The sequence below is a fragment of the Gossypium arboreum genome, chromosome 11 (assembly GCF_025698485.1).
Source record: "Gossypium arboreum isolate Shixiya-1 chromosome 11, ASM2569848v2, whole genome shotgun sequence".
Classification (NCBI taxonomy): domain Eukaryota; kingdom Viridiplantae; phylum Streptophyta; class Magnoliopsida; order Malvales; family Malvaceae; genus Gossypium; species Gossypium arboreum.
The window spans coordinates 10,760,183-10,778,877 of NC_069080.1; the positions used below are offsets into that span (position 1 = coordinate 10,760,183).

General features: G+C 33.4%; 1 protein-coding gene across 3 annotated transcripts; it reads left to right on the top strand.

Moving 5' to 3' along the window:
• Positions 1–333: 333 nt before the first annotated feature.
• Positions 334–9,338, top strand: LOC108472825 (pleiotropic drug resistance protein 3-like). Of its 3 annotated transcripts, none has more exons than XM_017774383.2 (24): positions 334–839; positions 1,205–1,328; positions 1,607–1,692; positions 1,808–1,892; positions 2,094–2,253; positions 2,335–2,411; positions 2,506–2,559; positions 2,671–2,761; positions 2,946–3,247; positions 3,365–3,646; positions 3,740–4,053; positions 4,133–4,293; positions 4,373–4,476; positions 4,569–4,722; positions 4,825–4,965; positions 5,093–5,163; positions 5,233–5,565; positions 5,912–6,202; positions 6,540–6,623; positions 6,830–6,963; positions 7,377–7,604; positions 8,282–8,453; positions 8,553–8,807; positions 8,999–9,338. In XM_017774383.2, exons 1-24 carry the CDS (start codon positions 436–438, stop codon positions 9,263–9,265), a joined length of 4,374 nt encoding a protein of 1,457 aa, XP_017629872.2. In that variant the 5' UTR covers positions 334–435; the 3' UTR covers positions 9,266–9,338. The 3 variants fall into 3 exon arrangements, with proteins under 3 accessions (XP_017629872.2, XP_017629873.2, XP_052877846.1); XM_017774384.2 differs by having other exon boundaries at positions 4,825–4,893; positions 5,051–5,163; XM_053021886.1 differs by lacking the exons at positions 2,506–2,559; positions 4,825–4,965; positions 5,093–5,163 and having other exon boundaries at positions 1,205–1,319; positions 5,282–5,565.
• The last annotated feature ends 9,357 nt before the right edge of the window (positions 9,339–18,695 follow it).

Genomic DNA, 18,695 nt, shown 5'->3' on the forward strand with positions numbered 1-18,695 from the left:
CGAAGAAAGAGTTGGTGGGAGGCGGAAAAAATCGTGCGATAACTAGCTCAGACCAAAAGATAAAAACAAATGGCTTGGAGAAAAAATTTAATGATTTTTAAATTGATAAAATAATTAAACTACATATTTTAAAAAGATTAAAAATTATTTTAATGCCTCTAATATTTTTATATTTATTAGACTAGTTGATACTATTATAATTATTAATACTGATAATTAAATAATATTACAATCGAAAGCTCTATATACAAAATAAAATAAAATAAAAATTAATTTTTATGGTTCATGTAAATAATATAATGAATAATGAAAGGAGTCTAGTTCTCTCCAAACTAAAATATATACTAGGCTCAATGGAAGCATGCACAAACTATACGGTTCTTATTTCTCAAGCATCCAGCTCCTTGAAAAAAGTCTCTTCAGCGGAAAAGAAAGATGGGGCATGAACTAGGGAAGCATGACATGATGGAAGAGCTGGCTGAGACAGGGAGAAACCTCGGGTCATCTTTTCGCCACTTATCTTCAAGCTTCAGGAGTACTACCTCGGACCTCGCTGTGTCCTCCTTCAGACAAAATAATGACGACGAGATGGAGTTGCAGTGGGCTGCAATTCAGAGACTGCCCAGTTTCAAGCGCTTAAGAACCTCATTGTTTGATCACAAGCTTTTAAATGATACTACCAAAGAAGAAGAGGATATCAAAGTTGACAGGAAGAGGAAAGTGATCGATGTTACAGAGCTTGGAGCATTGGAACGCCGCGTTTTCATCGAGAAACTCATTACCAAAATTGAGGACGATAATCTCCGACTGTTGAAGAAACTGAAAGAAAGAATAGACAGGCAAGAATCCATATGTCTTTCTTTTTGTTTTGAAGCAGTTGTTACTATTCACGTATGAAAACCTGCATTCAACAGAAAGCTAGGGGATGATGCCTTGCGCTTCCATCCTTCTTTCAATAACTGCTAAAAGACAAGAGGAGTTTCGCATCAGTAGAAAATTATAAATAAATAAAAAATCAATATTTTTTAACTTAAAAAGTAAAACATATATTTAATCAAATGCTGACAGAAGCAAAACCTTCTAACCAATGCTTTGTCTTCCAACATCTACTTGAAATTGATTTAAGAATAACTAAAAAGTCAATCAAAAGCTAAATTATTTTATAGATACATGACTTGCAACTGAAAGGGACATTTGTGCTTAGAGTGGGGCTGGAATTTCCAACTCTTGAGGTGAGATTCCAGAATTTGTCAGTGGAAGCAGATTGTGAAGTAGTTCAAGGAAAGCCCATTCCCACACTTTGGAACACCATCACCAGTGTATTCTCTGTAAGTTTTATTCCCCAGATCTTTGCAATATGTCCCGCTACTTGTTATATATCTTACTAAATATAATATCTAAAAATAGGCAATTAAATGACTGGAATCATCTGCTTCTGACTGAAACACTTCCCTTTCTTAACACTTAGAATAGTAACATATTGGCTTGACCTTCCTGAAGTGTCCTCTTCTTTACTAAAATTTGGATATATATATTCTTTTCACTTCCTGAAAGTGTATATATATATTCAAATACTCTAATGGGAGAAATTTAAGATGTTGAACAGGCTTTAACAACAGTTAGAAGATGCAAGTCTCAATCGTACAAGATAAAAGTTCTCAAGGATATCAGTGGCATCATCAAGCCCTCGAGGTTCATATTCATGTCATCTGTGAATGATCTATGAGTTTAGGCTATTTCTTTTTTAGACAACAGCTATACCAAACAAGTAATTGATAAGCTGTCGTAAACTCACTTTTTTATGCAGGATGACTCTATTGCTTGGCCCTCCGGGCTGCGGAAAGACCACTTTGTTACGGGCGCTTTCAGGGAAGCTTAATCCATCTCTCAAGGTTTTCTATTTTCCCATCAAATCCCTCTTGAATTAGCAATGTGAATAATCTGCATAAACTGACACTGGAAATAGAATACAAAGTTTTAATGACTGATTCCAAAACTACAACCAAATGACATGTAGTATCTAATAAGTTCAAAATTAACGAAAAGTTTGTGGATTTGACAACAATCAGTCTTGAGGAATACTTTTATTTCAGGTCACAGGGGAAATATCCTACAATGGTTACAAGTTCACAGAGTTTGTGCCTCAGAATACATCAGCTTACATAAGTCAATATGACCTACACATTTCTGAAATGACTGTAAGAGAAACACTTGACTTCTCAGCTCGTTGCCAGGGCATTGGAGGCCGAGCAGGTATACATTACTTTGCATCTTGTACTAACAATCAAACCTTCACAACGGTAAACTGATCTTAAATATTGTCTATGAATAAAGGTATGTTAAAAGAAATCAGTAGAAGGGAGAAGCAATCTGGCATTGTCCCGGAACCAGATATAGACACATACATGAAGGTAAATTGCAAGTATCAGTGATCATGTCAGCAGTTAGAAGGGGCTGGATAGTATTGCCTTTGGAGCCACCTCTGACTATAATTTGTGTTAACAGGCAATCTCTATTGAAGGACTAAAAGGAACTCTCCAGACAGACTATATATTGAAGGTAATTCTCTAAAAAGAAAAGAATGTATAAAATGAAACTCGTATTCTTCTCTAACAGTTTTATACATCCGTAGTCTTCTCTAACAGTTCCACAATCATTCATTCCTTTCAGATTCTTGGACTGGACATTTGTGCTGATACTATAGTGGGAGATGCAATGAACAGAGGAATCTCAGGTGGTGAAAAGAGAAGGCTGACAACAGGTTGTGCAGATCTATCACCTTCCAATTAAAGTTTTAAAGTTATAGGGAACCGAGATCAATGTCCCATAAGGCATAAAGCCCTTGCAAATAGCAAGGGACCTTGCTGAAACCCTGATCAGCATAACTCCTTGAACAGTACAACATCATGTCAATCTAATAGATTTTCTATGTTCTTTTTTGATAGGGGAAATGATAATTGGTCCAACTAAAGCTCTCTTTATGGATGAAATATCAACTGGCTTAGACAGCTCCACTATCTTCCAAATAGTTACCTGTCTACAGCAGCTAACCCACATAACAGAGGCAACAATTCTAGTATCGCTTCTTCAACCACCACCAGAGACTTTTGATCTCTTTGACGATATTATTCTAATGGAAGAAGGAAAGATTGTATACCAGGGACCACGCAATTATGTTCAAGAGTTCTTTGAACATTGCGGTTTTAGGTGCCCCGAACGCAAAGGGGTTGCTGACTTCCTCCAAGAAGTATGTATCTTTAATCTACTTTGTACGTCTATGATAGTTTCCTATATGTATCTTTAATCTACTTTGTAGGTCTATGATATTTTCCTTTAACTGATATTTTAAATAAATTAATTTTAGGTGCTTTCTGAAAAGGACCAAGCACAGTACTGGTATCGTAAAGACCAACCTCATAGTTTTGTTTCTGTGGACAACTTCACAGTTGCATTCAAGAAGTTTCACACAGTCCAGAAGCTAAATGAAGAACTGTGCACACCTTTCCATAAATGTGAGTGTCATAAAAGTGCCTTGTCATTCAACTTATATTCATTGGGAAAATGGGAATTACTCAAAACATGTATGGCAAGAGAGTGGCTTCTCATTAAGAGAAACTCATTTGTTTATGTCTCTAAAACATCACAGGTAATAACAATCATAATAAGCATAAATTTATAATATCAAACATTGGCAACCCATCTTACCCACTAACAAGCCTTGGATGCTTCCTACACGCAGCTTGTAGTTATTGCACTGATAACGATGACCATCTTTATTCGCACTCGGATGAAGCTTGACCTTGTCCATGCAAGCTATTACCTGGGTTCCTTGTTTTATGCTCTCATAAGACTTATGACGACCGGAGTTGCTGAGTTGGCATTAACTGTTTCCCGACTTTCAGTATTATATAAGCAAAGAGATTGCTACTTATATCCAGCATGGGCTTATTCCATTCCAGCTGCTATTCTAAAGATTCCATTTTCATTTATAGATGCTTTTTTGTGGACAGCTCTAACATACTATGTGATTGGTTACAGTCCTGAACCGGAAAGGTTTATTATGTTAACTCAGATTATCATAGATAAATATCTAACAAATGTTATCATCTTCTAAGCTGAGTATTATTTTCAGGTTCTTCCGCCAACTCTTCCTCCTTTTCCTTATTCATCAAATGGCAATATCACTATTCCGTTTCATTGCTTCAGTTATTAGAGATCCACCTTTTGCAGCAAATTTTGGTCTTTTTACAATAATGGTGATATTTTTATTCAGTGGCTTCATAATTCCACAGCGTAAGGCCATTCATTACTTATCTGAGGAGATTAGAAAGATGTAAAGAAATTATATTAACCATCCAAACCTTCCCTGCAGCTTTACTACCTTCTTGGCTCAAATGGGGCTTTTGGCTTTCACCACTTGCATATTCTGAAATAGGTATCGCAGTAAATGAGTTTCTAGCACCGAGGTGGCAACAGGTGAAGGGAAAACATTTTATATTTTGTTGATCAAGTGCAGATCAGCATATCTACTCTGACTCTCATGTTTGCTGGCCATTGTTCACTTGCAGGTTTCATCTTCAAATGCCACCTTAGGACAGCAAGTATTAGAAAAACGTGGGTTAAACTTCAGTGGCTACTATTACTGGATATCAGTAGCAGCATTGATAGGATTTTGGATTATTTTTAACATTGGATTCACCTTCGCTTTGAGCCTTTTAAAGCGTAAGTTGAACATTAGCAAGCATGTACAAGAAATAATGATAGAAAAAGGAAAATTGAGGTGAATAAAATCTTTAAAGTACTAACCTGTATATGTTGTTGCAGCTCCAGGGAGTTCTCGGGCTATTATTTCTCATGAAAGATTTTCTTACCTAAAGGCAAAAGAGGATTTGAGTGATACAACTGAGGAAAATGAACTGCCTAATGCCGACTCTCTAAAAGCTCCAGCTGAAACAAAAGTTAAGGGTGAGAAGCTCTTGTTGTTCATGTAGTACTACTTTATATGATAGAGCATTTACTGGAGGTCATATAAAGTAAACATATAATATAGATTGGCATGCCAAAATACTACAATCACGTCTTTTTACTACAGGTATGGTTTTACCATTTAAGCCCATATCGATATCGTTCGAGGATGTGCAATACTTTGTTGATACTCCTAAGGTAACTACTCAAGCCCACATTTTTCAGAAATAAATAAAATATTTTTTAATGTCTTCTATGTATTTCCAGAAACTGAGAGAGCAAGTGTGTCCACAAAAAAGACTACAGCTACTTCAAGATATTACCGGTGCATTTAGACCAGGAATTCTCACAGCTTTAATGGGTGTTAGTGGAGCTGGGAAAACAACACTAATGGATGTCCTTTCAGGAAGAAAAACTGGCGGTTATATTGAAGGAGAGATAAGAATTGGAGGGTACCCCAAAGTCCAAGAAACATATGCTAGAATATCAGCTTACTGTGAACAAACTGACATCCATTCTCCAATGATTACAGTAGAGGAATCAGTGATGTACTCAGCTTGGTTGCGTCTACCAACTGAGATTAATAAGCATCAAAGATTGGTAAGAAATGTTCAAACCTTATTCAAGTTTACAATGCTCAATTAAACAGCTTGCAGTCGCTAGGCAAAGATCCAAAATTCAGACCTATCCTTGCCACATGACCTCTATATCTAGAAAGGATCAGTTGCAGCAGTGCTCTTATACTTTTGCGTGGAACTGGAAAAACTGAATATACCTTATGTAGAGAAAAAAGAGTGTAAAAAATTGAAAAATAAGTAGCAAACCATCACCTAGATAGGTGTGACATTGGCTTAAATTGTACCTAAGACTTTTTATACATGCTAAGATTATATCATAATTATGAATAACATGACTAAAGTGTTTAACTCACTTACCTATCCAATAGGAATTTGTAGCAGAGGTTCTTCAAATGATTGAGTTGGATGAAATCAAAGATGCTTTAGTTGGCATCCCGCATGCAAGTGGAATATCACCAGAGCAGCGTAAACGGCTAACCATAGCAGTAGAACTTGTTTCTAATCCATCCATAATATTTATGGATGAGCCAACTTCGGGTTTAGATGCCAGAGCAGCTGCAATTGTCATGCGAGTTGTGAAGAATATTGTTAACACAAAGAGGACAATTGTATGCACCATCCATCAGCCAAGTATTGACATATTCGAAGCATTTGATGAGGTAATTAACTGGCAGACTCACATAAATGGTAATTGTTTCCTGTAATAAAATATAAACACAGCATTTCAAGAGAACTATTCTGGTTTTTTCTCTTCCACGTTTTAAATTACATGTACATGTAATTAGATGTAACTTAATCAGGCAGCAGACATGAAACACCAAAGAGCAAATAGAAGCTAGTATGTATTACTTCTTAAATCTTTAGCTCCTCGTCATAACCTCAAATATCCCTTGGTTTGTATTAAAGGAAAAATCCTCACCAAAAGTTAATTGGATATTAGGTGCCAAGCTTTTATTTTATTTTATTTTTTTGCATAACGTGTACATATCCTTACAGCTTATTTTGATGAAAAGAGGAGGACAAATGGTATATTCCGGAGAACTGGGTCAGCATTCTAGTAGGCTTATCAAATACTTTGAGGTAATCCTAAAACTCAATATCACTAAGTTTATTTTGCATTACTTGTCTACATCCTTTCTAGCTAGGACCTTACTCCCTATATTTGACTTGAAAATGGTATTTCAGTAAAGGAATAGCACCCTAAATAAAATACATGGCCCTTCTATGGTGGCTCTCTTTTTAACTCATCCAATTATCGTGATAACATTTTTACACCCTTCTGGCAGGGTATATCTGGAGTACCAAAAATTAAAGAAAACCATAACCCAGCAACATGGATGTTAGAAGTCACTAGTCCTTCTGTGGAGGCTCAACTTGGAATAGACTTTGCCCTTATCTACAAAGAATCCCATCTCTACAAGTAAGTCATTATCATAAATGTGTTAAAAAACTACAAAGTTTTCATGGATTCATATTTCTCAAAGGAAAAAAAAAAGGTTGTCATGGTTTCATCACTAAAAGGGTAAGTTTTGAAAGATGTCACGTTTGGGTATTTTGCAGTTTTTCTTTTGATTTTAGTTCGAGGAGCCATAAACACTAAACAACATTTGAATCAAACAATTTTTTTAGTTTTCAACAAATCACTGAACCATCCCCATTTAGTTCTTCATAGAACTTACACATTCAGTTAAGTGTTTAAGCATGCACCCTCTTTGCTTTCTTAGACCACTTCCCCCCGCCACAAAGTAATTGAACAAAGCTTTTATCAAATAAGGTTTTGCATGCCTAACTTTTAATTATCATACCAAGGTATATAATGTTCCTTCTCTGTAGGAGAAACAAAGAAATAGTTAAAAGCCAAAGCCTTCCAGCACAGGGTTCGGAGAAACTACAGTTTTCTACACCCTTTCCGCAAAATGGATGCGAGCAATTAAAAGCATGCCTCTGGAAACAACACTTGTCCTATTGGAGAAGTCCCAAATACAACTTGGCACGCTTGGCTTTTACAATTTCATCTTCTTCGTTTTATGGAGCCTTACTCTGGCAGAAAGGACAGAACCTGTAAGCTGCTTTCTAGTTCTTTTTTCTCCCTTCTTTGTTACTACTACTACTGCTGCTACTATTATTATTAGCAAGATATATGCCATAGAGTTAACTAAGTCGATCATTGGCACAAGCCCTTCCAACCCCCCCACCCCCACAAAAAAAAAAAATTGAAAGTTAAAGGAACCATTTAATGAAATTTTATTTTATTATTTTGCTAGTCTAATACTCTCAAGCATTCTAACAAACGTAACTACGTTTACATTCAAATGGTCATATGTGTATTGTCTTCCGTTAAGGAGATAAATAGAATGCTAAAGAGACAAGGAAATGATATTAGTAATAAAAACTTTGTCTCCTCTTGCTAAAATTTAAAGAAGATAGAGGAGGCGAGAGCAAGAGAAGGTAGTCAGGACATTCAAAATAAAAATCAGCAAATTAGCAAAAATTTAAGGAATGGGATTGTGTCATGACTCACTAGCATACCCTGACACTTCATTTTCCACATGAATGCATTAAATTCCTAGCACATAGTTACGGAAGTTACTTGGTGGAAAGAGAAAAGACTTTAAATTCAATATAGAATTGCATCTATTGAAAACTTGGAGTAAAAACCACAAAAAATAGTTGCTTGGAGTATATTAGGTTATATACGAACTGTGTGACATGCTGACATCCTATTCCCCTTTCTGAAGACATGATGAGCAGGACTTTTTCAACATAATCGGATCAACATATGTTTTCATCATATTCACTGGAACAAGTAATTGTTCATCTGTTCTTCCATTCATATCTACTCAGCGTACAATAGTCTACCGTGAAAGGTTTGCCAGAATGTACTCTTCATGGGCATATTCAGTTGCACAGGTCAAAAATTTTAAAGAATGCCTTCTAAGCATTTACAAGTATTATGACACCTTTGAAGGTCGCATGTCTTGGTATAAATTTGCTCCTCCATAATTGCAGGTGATTATTGAGATTCCTTATATCTTTCTTGAAGCAGTATTATTCCTGACAATCACTTATCCAGCTGTAAACTTCTATGGATCCGCTTACAAAGTATTTTGGTACTTCTACACCGTATTTTGTACGCTGCTCTATTACAAATATTTAGGCATGATGTTGGTTTCTTTGACTCCAACTTACCAAGTAGCTACAATATATGCAAGCCTCTTTTACACTTTGTTAAGCTTATTCTCGGGGTACCTCATGCCAGGACCGGTAAGCCAATTCTATCCTGTCTTGCTGACAGAAAACCAATTTCAATTCGCAATTTTTACAATTCTCGATAAAATGCTTAAATACTTCACCAACTGAATTGATGCTTTATTCGCATTATAGCAACCATCAATAGTACCACTTATTTGTATAGATATATTAAGCAACACATATCTGTTACTACTTCCTTGCAGAAATTTCCTAAATGGTGGGTTTGGGGCTACTGGATTTCCCCAAGTTCGTGGTCCCTGAAAGGTCTCCTCACTTCACAATATGGAGATATAGAGGAAGAAATTGTAGCATTTGGAGAGAAAAAAGCACTCAACGCCTTTTTGGACAGTCAGTATGGCTATAAATATCAAGATTTACCCATAATCGCCATTGTACTTCTTACTTTTCCACTTGTCTTTGCATCTGTTTTTGCATATGGTATAGCTAAACTAAACTATCAAAGGAGATAACATGCTTCTACTTGAATTTCTAGCCAACTCTCAGGCAAACTTCAGTAAAAAGTATAAATTTATTTGACAATTATTTGTAAATATACATTCCTGCAATCAGTTTTCATAACCCTTAACATACAATTCTATCCTCTCTCTATATTAACTGTTAGTCTAACAAAGAAAGGTTCTGCTACTGAGTACTTGTACATGTTAGTGTCATCCTATTCTGCTTTAATTATATCTTATATATTATTATCACTTTTTAAGTGATAAAAGATAGTTTGCACCATGAAAACAGAAACTTACGCAACTGGAACACGTTTAGAAAATCATCAGGGGATTGTAATAGTCATTTCAAGGAACAGTTGACATGGTGTTGGGTGTATCCCTTTTTAGTTAGTGTAACACCCCTAACTCAAATCCATCGCCGAAATAAGATTTCGGAGCATTACCGATCAAACAGATATAATTTTAAAACACAATCAAACGCATCCAAAACATGTCATAACAATCATTCTAACTGTCTAACCAATGTACTCTCATAGAACTACAATTATATCAATAAAACATATCAATAGAACATCATTCAAATCCAACTTGTAAACATGCCAAATTTAATCTATTTTACCTAAATCATGTTCATTTTAGCATTAACTTAAAATATGCCATAATATGACCTCAAACATAAACATATATTATATGTATATAACCAACCAAAATTAAACTTATAATCTCATTTACTTTACAATCAAACCACAAAATTATTATTATTTAGACACCTAGGTATATGCTGACACAAAAAGTTAAAACATCACCACGTTTGAGTCCAAGACCGTTGTTGAATGCTGAATCAGTGATCAGAATTTAGTACCTAACTTGCGCACGGAAAACAAAACTGTACGCTGAGTAAAACTCGGTGGTATTTCTATAATCCGAATATAAAAAAAATGAAATCACAAATATACAATCTAAATATTTTAATAACCATATCACATGATGCGTCATTGAGAGCACCAAAAATATCCTATTCCCTATAAAATAATGAAAAAGAACAATAAAGGGGAAGTAAGGTCGAATCCTTAGGGATCGAATTATACAAATGCTTGTTTCTCGAAATCCTGGGCAGAATCGTGCCTAAGAAAACCTGCGTGGCAGAAAAAAATAAAAATAACAGAATTAAAAATTTGATTTGGAAAAGAATGAAAAACAGAATCTAAAGTTGACTAAAATTGTGATTACGAAAATAATAAAAATAATAAAGAGAGTTAAAGGAAAAGAAATTCTTATTGGTAGATTCCAGCCTCCAGTTGTCTCATTCAGCCTTGGGTTTGATCATTGGCTTTTAAATGACCCTTCTCAACTCAAGTAAGCCAGATATAGTGGAAGAGGACGCCTACGAACACCAGCTCCAAAGATTAGACTTACGATTTTTAGGGAACCTGACTCTAGCCAGTAATCTATGCTAGATCAACAATTCTCAATGGCAAATCCCACGCTATTTTGTCTCTTTGGCTCGCCAACCTCTGACGCAGTAAGTTAATGAACCGACTATGCAATCTTTCCAACACATACAAAGCAGCCGCCTTTATGCTGAAAAGCTTACTTCTTAAGGGCCATGGACGGAAGCGTCAGCCCGTAGTGCGGAGAAACGATGAATACTTGGCGAGAAGGCTAAGTACGGATTCTAGGCCTCAAGAACTCTTTTTAGGGAATATTGACAACTTTCGGCTAGATAGGTTTTAGTGGTTCATGATAATAGTGGAAAAGAAAATAAATATAAAAATGAAAAAGGGAATTTTATTGAAAGAAAATATAAAGAAACAAAAGCCTAGACTTTCAAGGGGAGAGTGTTTACAGAAAAAGATGAACACCTAATAGAGTCACTTCGCCCCCTATTTATAGTGCTAGGGAGATAGTCTAATTTAACTTAAATTCTAAAAAGATAAATACAATTAATTAAAGATAATTAAAGATAATTAAAATAAAATCCTAAAATTAAATAATCCTAATAATTATCTTAATATTAATTATCCTAATAAGATGGAGTCTTATAAAATAAAATCTCTTCTTTTTGCGTTTTTAGTCTTTGTGTCTTCTATGCTTGCACTTTTGGCACAATCTTTTTCCTGCGTCGCATATCAGCCCATTGTGTCTCCAAATTCGCATTTTTGTCTCTTAATTTTGCTTTTGCCTCCAAATCAGTCCCTAATCGATAAAAAGACATAAATAGCTCAAATTAGTAGGATCAAGCTGTAATACCCCTACCCGTATTCATTGCCGGAATAGGGTACGAGGCATTCGGAGTTTACTTAATTAATTTTTTTTATATTCAATATAGCCCTTTTATAAATATCTAACATTCCTGTAATATTAAATCGAGACCAATCCACATCAACCAAATCAATTCAACATATTTTCATGATAGATTCATGCATTTATATAAGATAACGTCATCACATATCTATAACCAGGTTTGTTAACCATACTAATGGCTAACTTTACATTCATTTCACGTTAACATTTACTTTGTTATCTTATACATGCCATTGATTTCAAAAATAAAGTTTCTTTATATACCGAAATCCCGAGGTTGACGATGTGATGTGTCTCCACCAAATCCGACCTCCGAGCTCTTAACACTACAAAACAGGAAAAAGGAAGCGGGTAAGCACTTTGTGCTTAGTAAGCTCATGTAACAAGAATTATACTTACCTAATATTTTCAATACAATACAATAAACATCCATATATCCATTCAATGCATTATTACCCTAATATGCACAAACTCAACATTCAAGTTAGTACAATAATTTCCATGTACCAATAATATATGCTATGATTGATGAGCTCGTCAATACCATGATTTCCATTTCCTTGTTATTTTTTCATATTTATCCCGTTGAATTTCTTGGAATTTTCGATGGATTTTCAAAGGTACACTTTTAGTGTACAATTCCGGGTTTGTCAATTCATATTCATGTGCGCACATTTCCATTTCAGAGAGCACACTCATGAACCTCAACCTTGCGGCGGGATTACCATCGAGCTAAGTCCCGCAATATAAACTCATAGAGTATTGTCGGGATTGCCAGTCCAAGCTAAATCCCTGCAACGACAATTACTCTAATGAGCTTGGATCTAAATTACCATCCAAAGCTAAATTCAGACCCTAATTCGGATTACCGTCCGGCTAAATCCATTTTACACATATTCTTCGGAGGGCTATATCAAGATAGGATCACCCGTCCGGGCTAGATCCTTTTACCGTCAATTCCTTTTCGAGAGATCCATCGAATTTTCCTTTCATTCAACCGGATTTCTTCCCATTTTATCAAATATATCAATGTTTCATTAATTTTCATACAATGAACACTCAAATCATATTCACATCAATAACATACAATCTCAAGCATTTCGAATATAATTCAAGTTACACGAACTTACCTTGATACTTGTTTGTAAACAAGTAAAATCTACTAATCCCGAACTTTTTCCTTTCCTCGATCTAGCTTCAGATTTGAATCTTCGGATCTAAATAAATAAATTTAATTATCAATTTAATACATTTCATGTTCATATGCAACATTCTCTATAATTCAACTATTATTTATAGTTCATTCAAAGCTGTCTACTTGAGTCATAGTCACTAAATTATTTATAACTTGAGCTACGGAACTAAAAATTAAGATCCGTTAATTTTCCTGAAACTAGACTCATATATATTTTTACCATAAAATTTTCATAATTTTTGGTTTAGCCAATCAGTACATTTTATTCTTCAAAGTTACCCTTGTTACATTGTCAATGATTCGACCCTTCTTCACTAAAAATAAATTATCTCTTTATACAGAATTCAAATGATGTTCTCGTTTGTTTCTATTAAAGACATATAAATTTAAGTCCCTAATTATTTTTATTCAATTTTTTATAATTTTTCAAATTCAGAACAGGGGAACCCGAATTCATTCTGACCTTGTCTCACAAAATTCATTATATCTCAAAATTTACAAATCTATTGCTTACAATATTTCTTCTATGAGAAACTAGACTCAATAAGCTTTAATTCCATATTTTTTTCATCTTCTAATTCGATTCCTACAATTTTTGGTGATTTTTCAAAGTTAGTCTACTGCTGCTGTCCAAACTGTTTTAGTGCAAGCTGTTTATTACCATTTTTCCCCTAAGCTTTTAATAAATGATAATTTCGTCCCTACTCAATTAGCCTCTCAATTGAGCTGATTTTTCTCAATTAACATTTTATTCTATCACCTTAAACTAGTTTACAACCTTTAGGAATCATAATTGCAGCAATAGACTTTAATTCCAAACATTTTCACAATTAGGTCCTAAAAATCAATTTCCATTGAAATTGCCTAATAAAATCATCTCATAAACAAATTAAAGCTTTAATTTCATTCTATTTCATCATAAAATTACATCACTCAACCATGGTGACTTTCAATTTCATCCATGAAATCAAAAACTAATGAATTTAATAGTAGGACCTAGTTGTAAAAGTCTTAGAAACACAAAAATTACAAGAAAAAGGCAAGGATTAACTCACTTGGTGCAAAAATTATGAAATACCAGCTTAGAGAACCATCCTATGGCATTTTTAGCTGCTGGAATTGAAGAGAAATGAAGAGAAATCTAGATATTTCCTATTTAGTCCTAGTTTAATTTAGTTAATTTTGCAATATTCCAATTTTACCCTTAATTTATCAATTTTTCTGCTGATTTCATACCCTTGCCGTCCAGCCCAAATAACTTTTGGGTCTAATTTCCTTTTAAATCCTTTCTCATTAGACTCTTAAGTTATTTAATCACTCTAGCAACTTTTACACCTATTATAATTTAGTCCTTTTCATTTAATTGACTACCCAAACATTAAAATTTCCTAACGAAATTTTAATACCACATTAATAACATTTCATAAATATTTATAAAATTATTGCGACTAGGTTTTACGAGATAGAGGTCCCAATACCTTATTTTACCCAATTTCTTCAATAATTTCTTTTTCTAACTAATCACTAAATCGATAAAATTTTCCTATCAATATTTTTATACGATTTTCCTATCATATAAATTTTCAAGCAAAAATATTGAAATAAATTTCTCTTTAAATCGGATCTATGATTTCGAAACTATTGTTCCGATAACCTTGAATTTAAGCCATTACACAAGCCCAGAATAAACACATGATTAATACATAAAAATACGTTATTCTAGAGTATTATCATCATATTTCATTTGTTTCACAATATCTCAATTCTCATGTTTGCTATATAAATAACTTTTCACAATATAATACACATATCATTTAAACAATAATTTTGTTCATTCATTATCCAATTCATGAATACATAATTCATGTGTCTCAATCCATATTTCAATTCATTGTCTCATTTTCATTTCACATACAATATCATCTAACATCAATCATAATGCAATTTCAATTAATTACCTCTATTAACACGACTCGGACTCGGACGGATACACGAATCTAACCAAACACACTAGTTTAGCACCCAATGCCTTATCGGATAATTCGAAGTAATAATTTGACACCCAGTGTCTCATCAGCTAAACCGAAGTAAATTGGCACCCAGTGCCTTACTGAATATATCTGAAATAATAAATTGCCACTCAGTGTCTCATCGACTTGAAGTCGAAGAAATCACTGAAATCTTCCAATCTTATTGCATGCCATCTATATCCGACTCAGTCCGATACAGTTAATAGAGTTTAATTTCACTTTTCAAATAGAACCAATATTCAATTCAATTCAAATAATCAAGATATATTCAAGATATATATCAATTCAATCAATATAAATTTAATAAATTCATCACATACTAAATCAATCCATTTCAATTATGGCATGCTATCTATATCTGACTCAGCCCGATACAATTAATAGGGTTTAATTTCACTTTTCAAATACAACCAATATTCAATTCAATTCAAATAATCAATATATATTGAATATATATATATATATATATATCAATTCAATCAATATAAAATTAATAAATTCATCACATACTAAATCAATCCATTTCAATTGCAAAACACAATAATTCTCACATTAACACTTACCATATACATTAAATTGAATTATAACAATTAAAAACTAAATTCAGATTATAGAAATACAAACCGGAAATTTCGAGCTATTACTCGTCGACTTTATCTTTTCCCTTTTTAGTCAAGGGTTCTGGTACAATGTTAGCTACGAAATTAAAATAATTAAAATTCATCAATACAACACAATTCAATCTCACATTTAATATTTTAAATTTTTACTCAATATTTACTTAAATTCCAATTTAGTCCCTAAATCGAGACTAACTTTATTTCTTTACAATTAATCATATATTTTCATACAAATTCCACTTTAAACTAAATTTAACTCCCTAATTTCACTTAAATCCCTAAATTTTAATTTTCACAATTTAGTCTCTATTACTCAAATTTTACAATTTATTCTACAATTCAATCATTTTCATTTCTAACTTAAAATTTATCAATTTAATCCCTAATACTAAAATTATTCAACATAGATAACACTTAAAAACTCAATAATTTTTAAAATTTTGACATGGGTCGGGTAGTATTTAATATTGGGATTCCAAAATATAAAATTTACAAGAAAATAGACTAAATTAACTAACCACTTAAGCTTGAAACTTTGAAACCCTAATTTTTTCTTCCTTCTTTCTTTTCTTTCTTTTCCTCCCTGTTTCATTTGGCTTTCTCTGTTTCTTTCTTTCTTTTCTATTTCTTTTTTCTTTTTATTTATTTGTTTTATTATAATAATATAATATATTTACGTAACATTTAAGGTTTATTTTATAATATATATAATAATTTTCACATGTTTTAAATCTTATGCGGCCTCATTTAATGTCAATGGCATAATTGCTTCTTTAGTCCCTTTAATTTTTCTTTAATCTATAATTCGACTTTCACCCTTTATGCGATTTAGTTCTTTTACCTAACTATTCTTAATTCACGCAAATTCACCTAACCAAAACTTAATTAACCACACAACTAACTTTGTAAATATTTATTAAAAATATTTATGAGTCTAATTTACGAAAACGGAGTCTCGAAAATGTATTTTCCGACACCTATGACTATCGGGTTGTTACAATTCTTCCCCCCTAAATAAATTTTGTCTCCAAAATTTACCTAAAAAAAGGTTGGGGTACTGGGGTCTCATAGTTTTTTCCTGTTCCCAAGTCGCTTCCTCAATACTATGACTATGCCACAACACTTTCACTAACGGAACTTGCTTATTACGCAACTCTTTCACCTCACATGCTAAAATTTCAATCGGTTCTTCTTCATATGACAAATCAGGTTGAATTTTAATATCCTCTGTTGAAATAACATGAGATGGATCCGATCGATATCTTCTAAGCATTGAAACGTGAAAAACATCATGTATTTTCTTGAATTCAGTAGGCAAAGATAAACAATATGCAATTGGTCCCACTCTTTTTGTAATCTCATACGTTCCAATAAAACGAGGACTGAGTTTTCCTTTTCGACCGAATCCCAAAATTTTCTTCCAAGGCAAAACTTTAAGAAATATTTTATCACCAACAGAATATTCAATATCCTGACGTTTCAAATCTGCATATGATTTATGTCTATTAAAAGTTGTGTTCAATCTATCGAATTTTCTTAACAATGTCTTTCGTTTCTTAAATTAATTTGGGCCCGATCATTTTTCTTCACTCAATTCCATCTAACAAATAGGTGATCGACATCTATGACCATATAAAGCTTTATACGAAGCCATTTGATTACTCGATTGAAAACTATTGTTGTATACAAATTCGGCCAAAGGTAAATAACACTCCCAACCTGATTTAAAATCAATAACACAAGTACGAAGTATATCTTCCAAAATCTGAATAACTCGCTCAGATTGTCCATCAGTCTGTGGGTGAAAAGCTGTGCTAAAATTAAGTCGTGTACCAAGAGATTCATGCAACTGTTTCCAAAATCTCGAAGTGAACTGTGGATCCAGATAAAAAATTATCGATATAGGAACACCGTGCAATCTCACAATTTCTTGAATATAAATTTCAACAAGCTTTTGAAGTGACCAATCAGTCCTGACTGTAATGAAATGAGCTGATTTCGTAAGTCGATCTACAATCACCCAAATAGCATTTTTCTTACTGGTCAATAATGGTAATCCCGTTACAAAATTCATTGTGATACAATCCTATTTCCATTCAGGAATAGTAATAGGTTGGGTAATCCGGTTGGAACCTGATGTTCTGTCTTAACTGGCTGACAAGTTAAGCATTTAACCACATACTCGACCACATCTCTTTTCATTCCCGACCACCAATAAGATTCTCGCAAATCACGATACATTTTCGTTCCTCCAGTATGCAAAGTAAAAGGACTATTGTGAGCTTCGCGAAGTATCAATTCTTTCTGTCGAAACCATTTTTTTGGAAAACGGTAGTCGACTTTGACTTTGAAAATGGAAACGAAAAAAGGGAGTCGCCACCAATCCTTTTTGATGAGGTGTGATCGGGTCACCTCAAATTAATCATTTTAATAAAAGTTAAGATTTACTAAAACGATAATTTTTTTGGTCTACGAAAATCAGAAAATGAGTTCGGGAGTCGGTTACTCACGAGGAAGGATTAGCACCCTGACACGCTCAAAAATTGGTACCTAGTTGATTAATTAGTGTCTTAGTGTCGAAAATTGAAAACTTGAAAGACTTTGAAATACAATCCCTCTTTTGTAAAAAAAAAGGCTCAAATGTTAAAGACCTTCTCATCTCAAAGTGATGAAATGTCACATCCAGTAAGTTAGGACACGGCGTCTCAAACTTTTGAGAATGAGTCTGTCTTTTACTTAAAATTTGTGCATTTTAGCCTCTTTTTTAAAAGGGTATTCGATTGTTTAGAGTGAACGAGAAAAGTCGAAACCCAGTAAGTTAGGGCACGATATCTCGAACTTCCAAATACCGGATATTGCCTTTGTTTGCAAAAACCTCATCTCGAGGTGACAAGTTGTCATATTCAGTAAGTTAGGACACAACACCTCATATCTCTGAGGATAAGTATTTTATTCAAAACTCGCGTTACGATTTAAGAGGATTGTGTCATTATTTAGGTTAAACGAGAAAAAATCGAAACCCAGTAAGTTAGGCACAATTTTCTCGAATTTCTAAATACGAAGCTTGCTTTATGAAAGAATTATTTTAATGTATCGAGTAAAACTATGACACGATTTATAGTGAAATATAAAAGAAAATTATGGTACTAATATGTATAATAACATAATAATAGGTGTGACAGTGTTAATAATAATAATATGAGCAATTATAAAAGATGAAATAAAAGCAAGGCTAGTAATATAAAAATATAAAACAAATGCATAAGGAAATGATATAAACGAATACATAA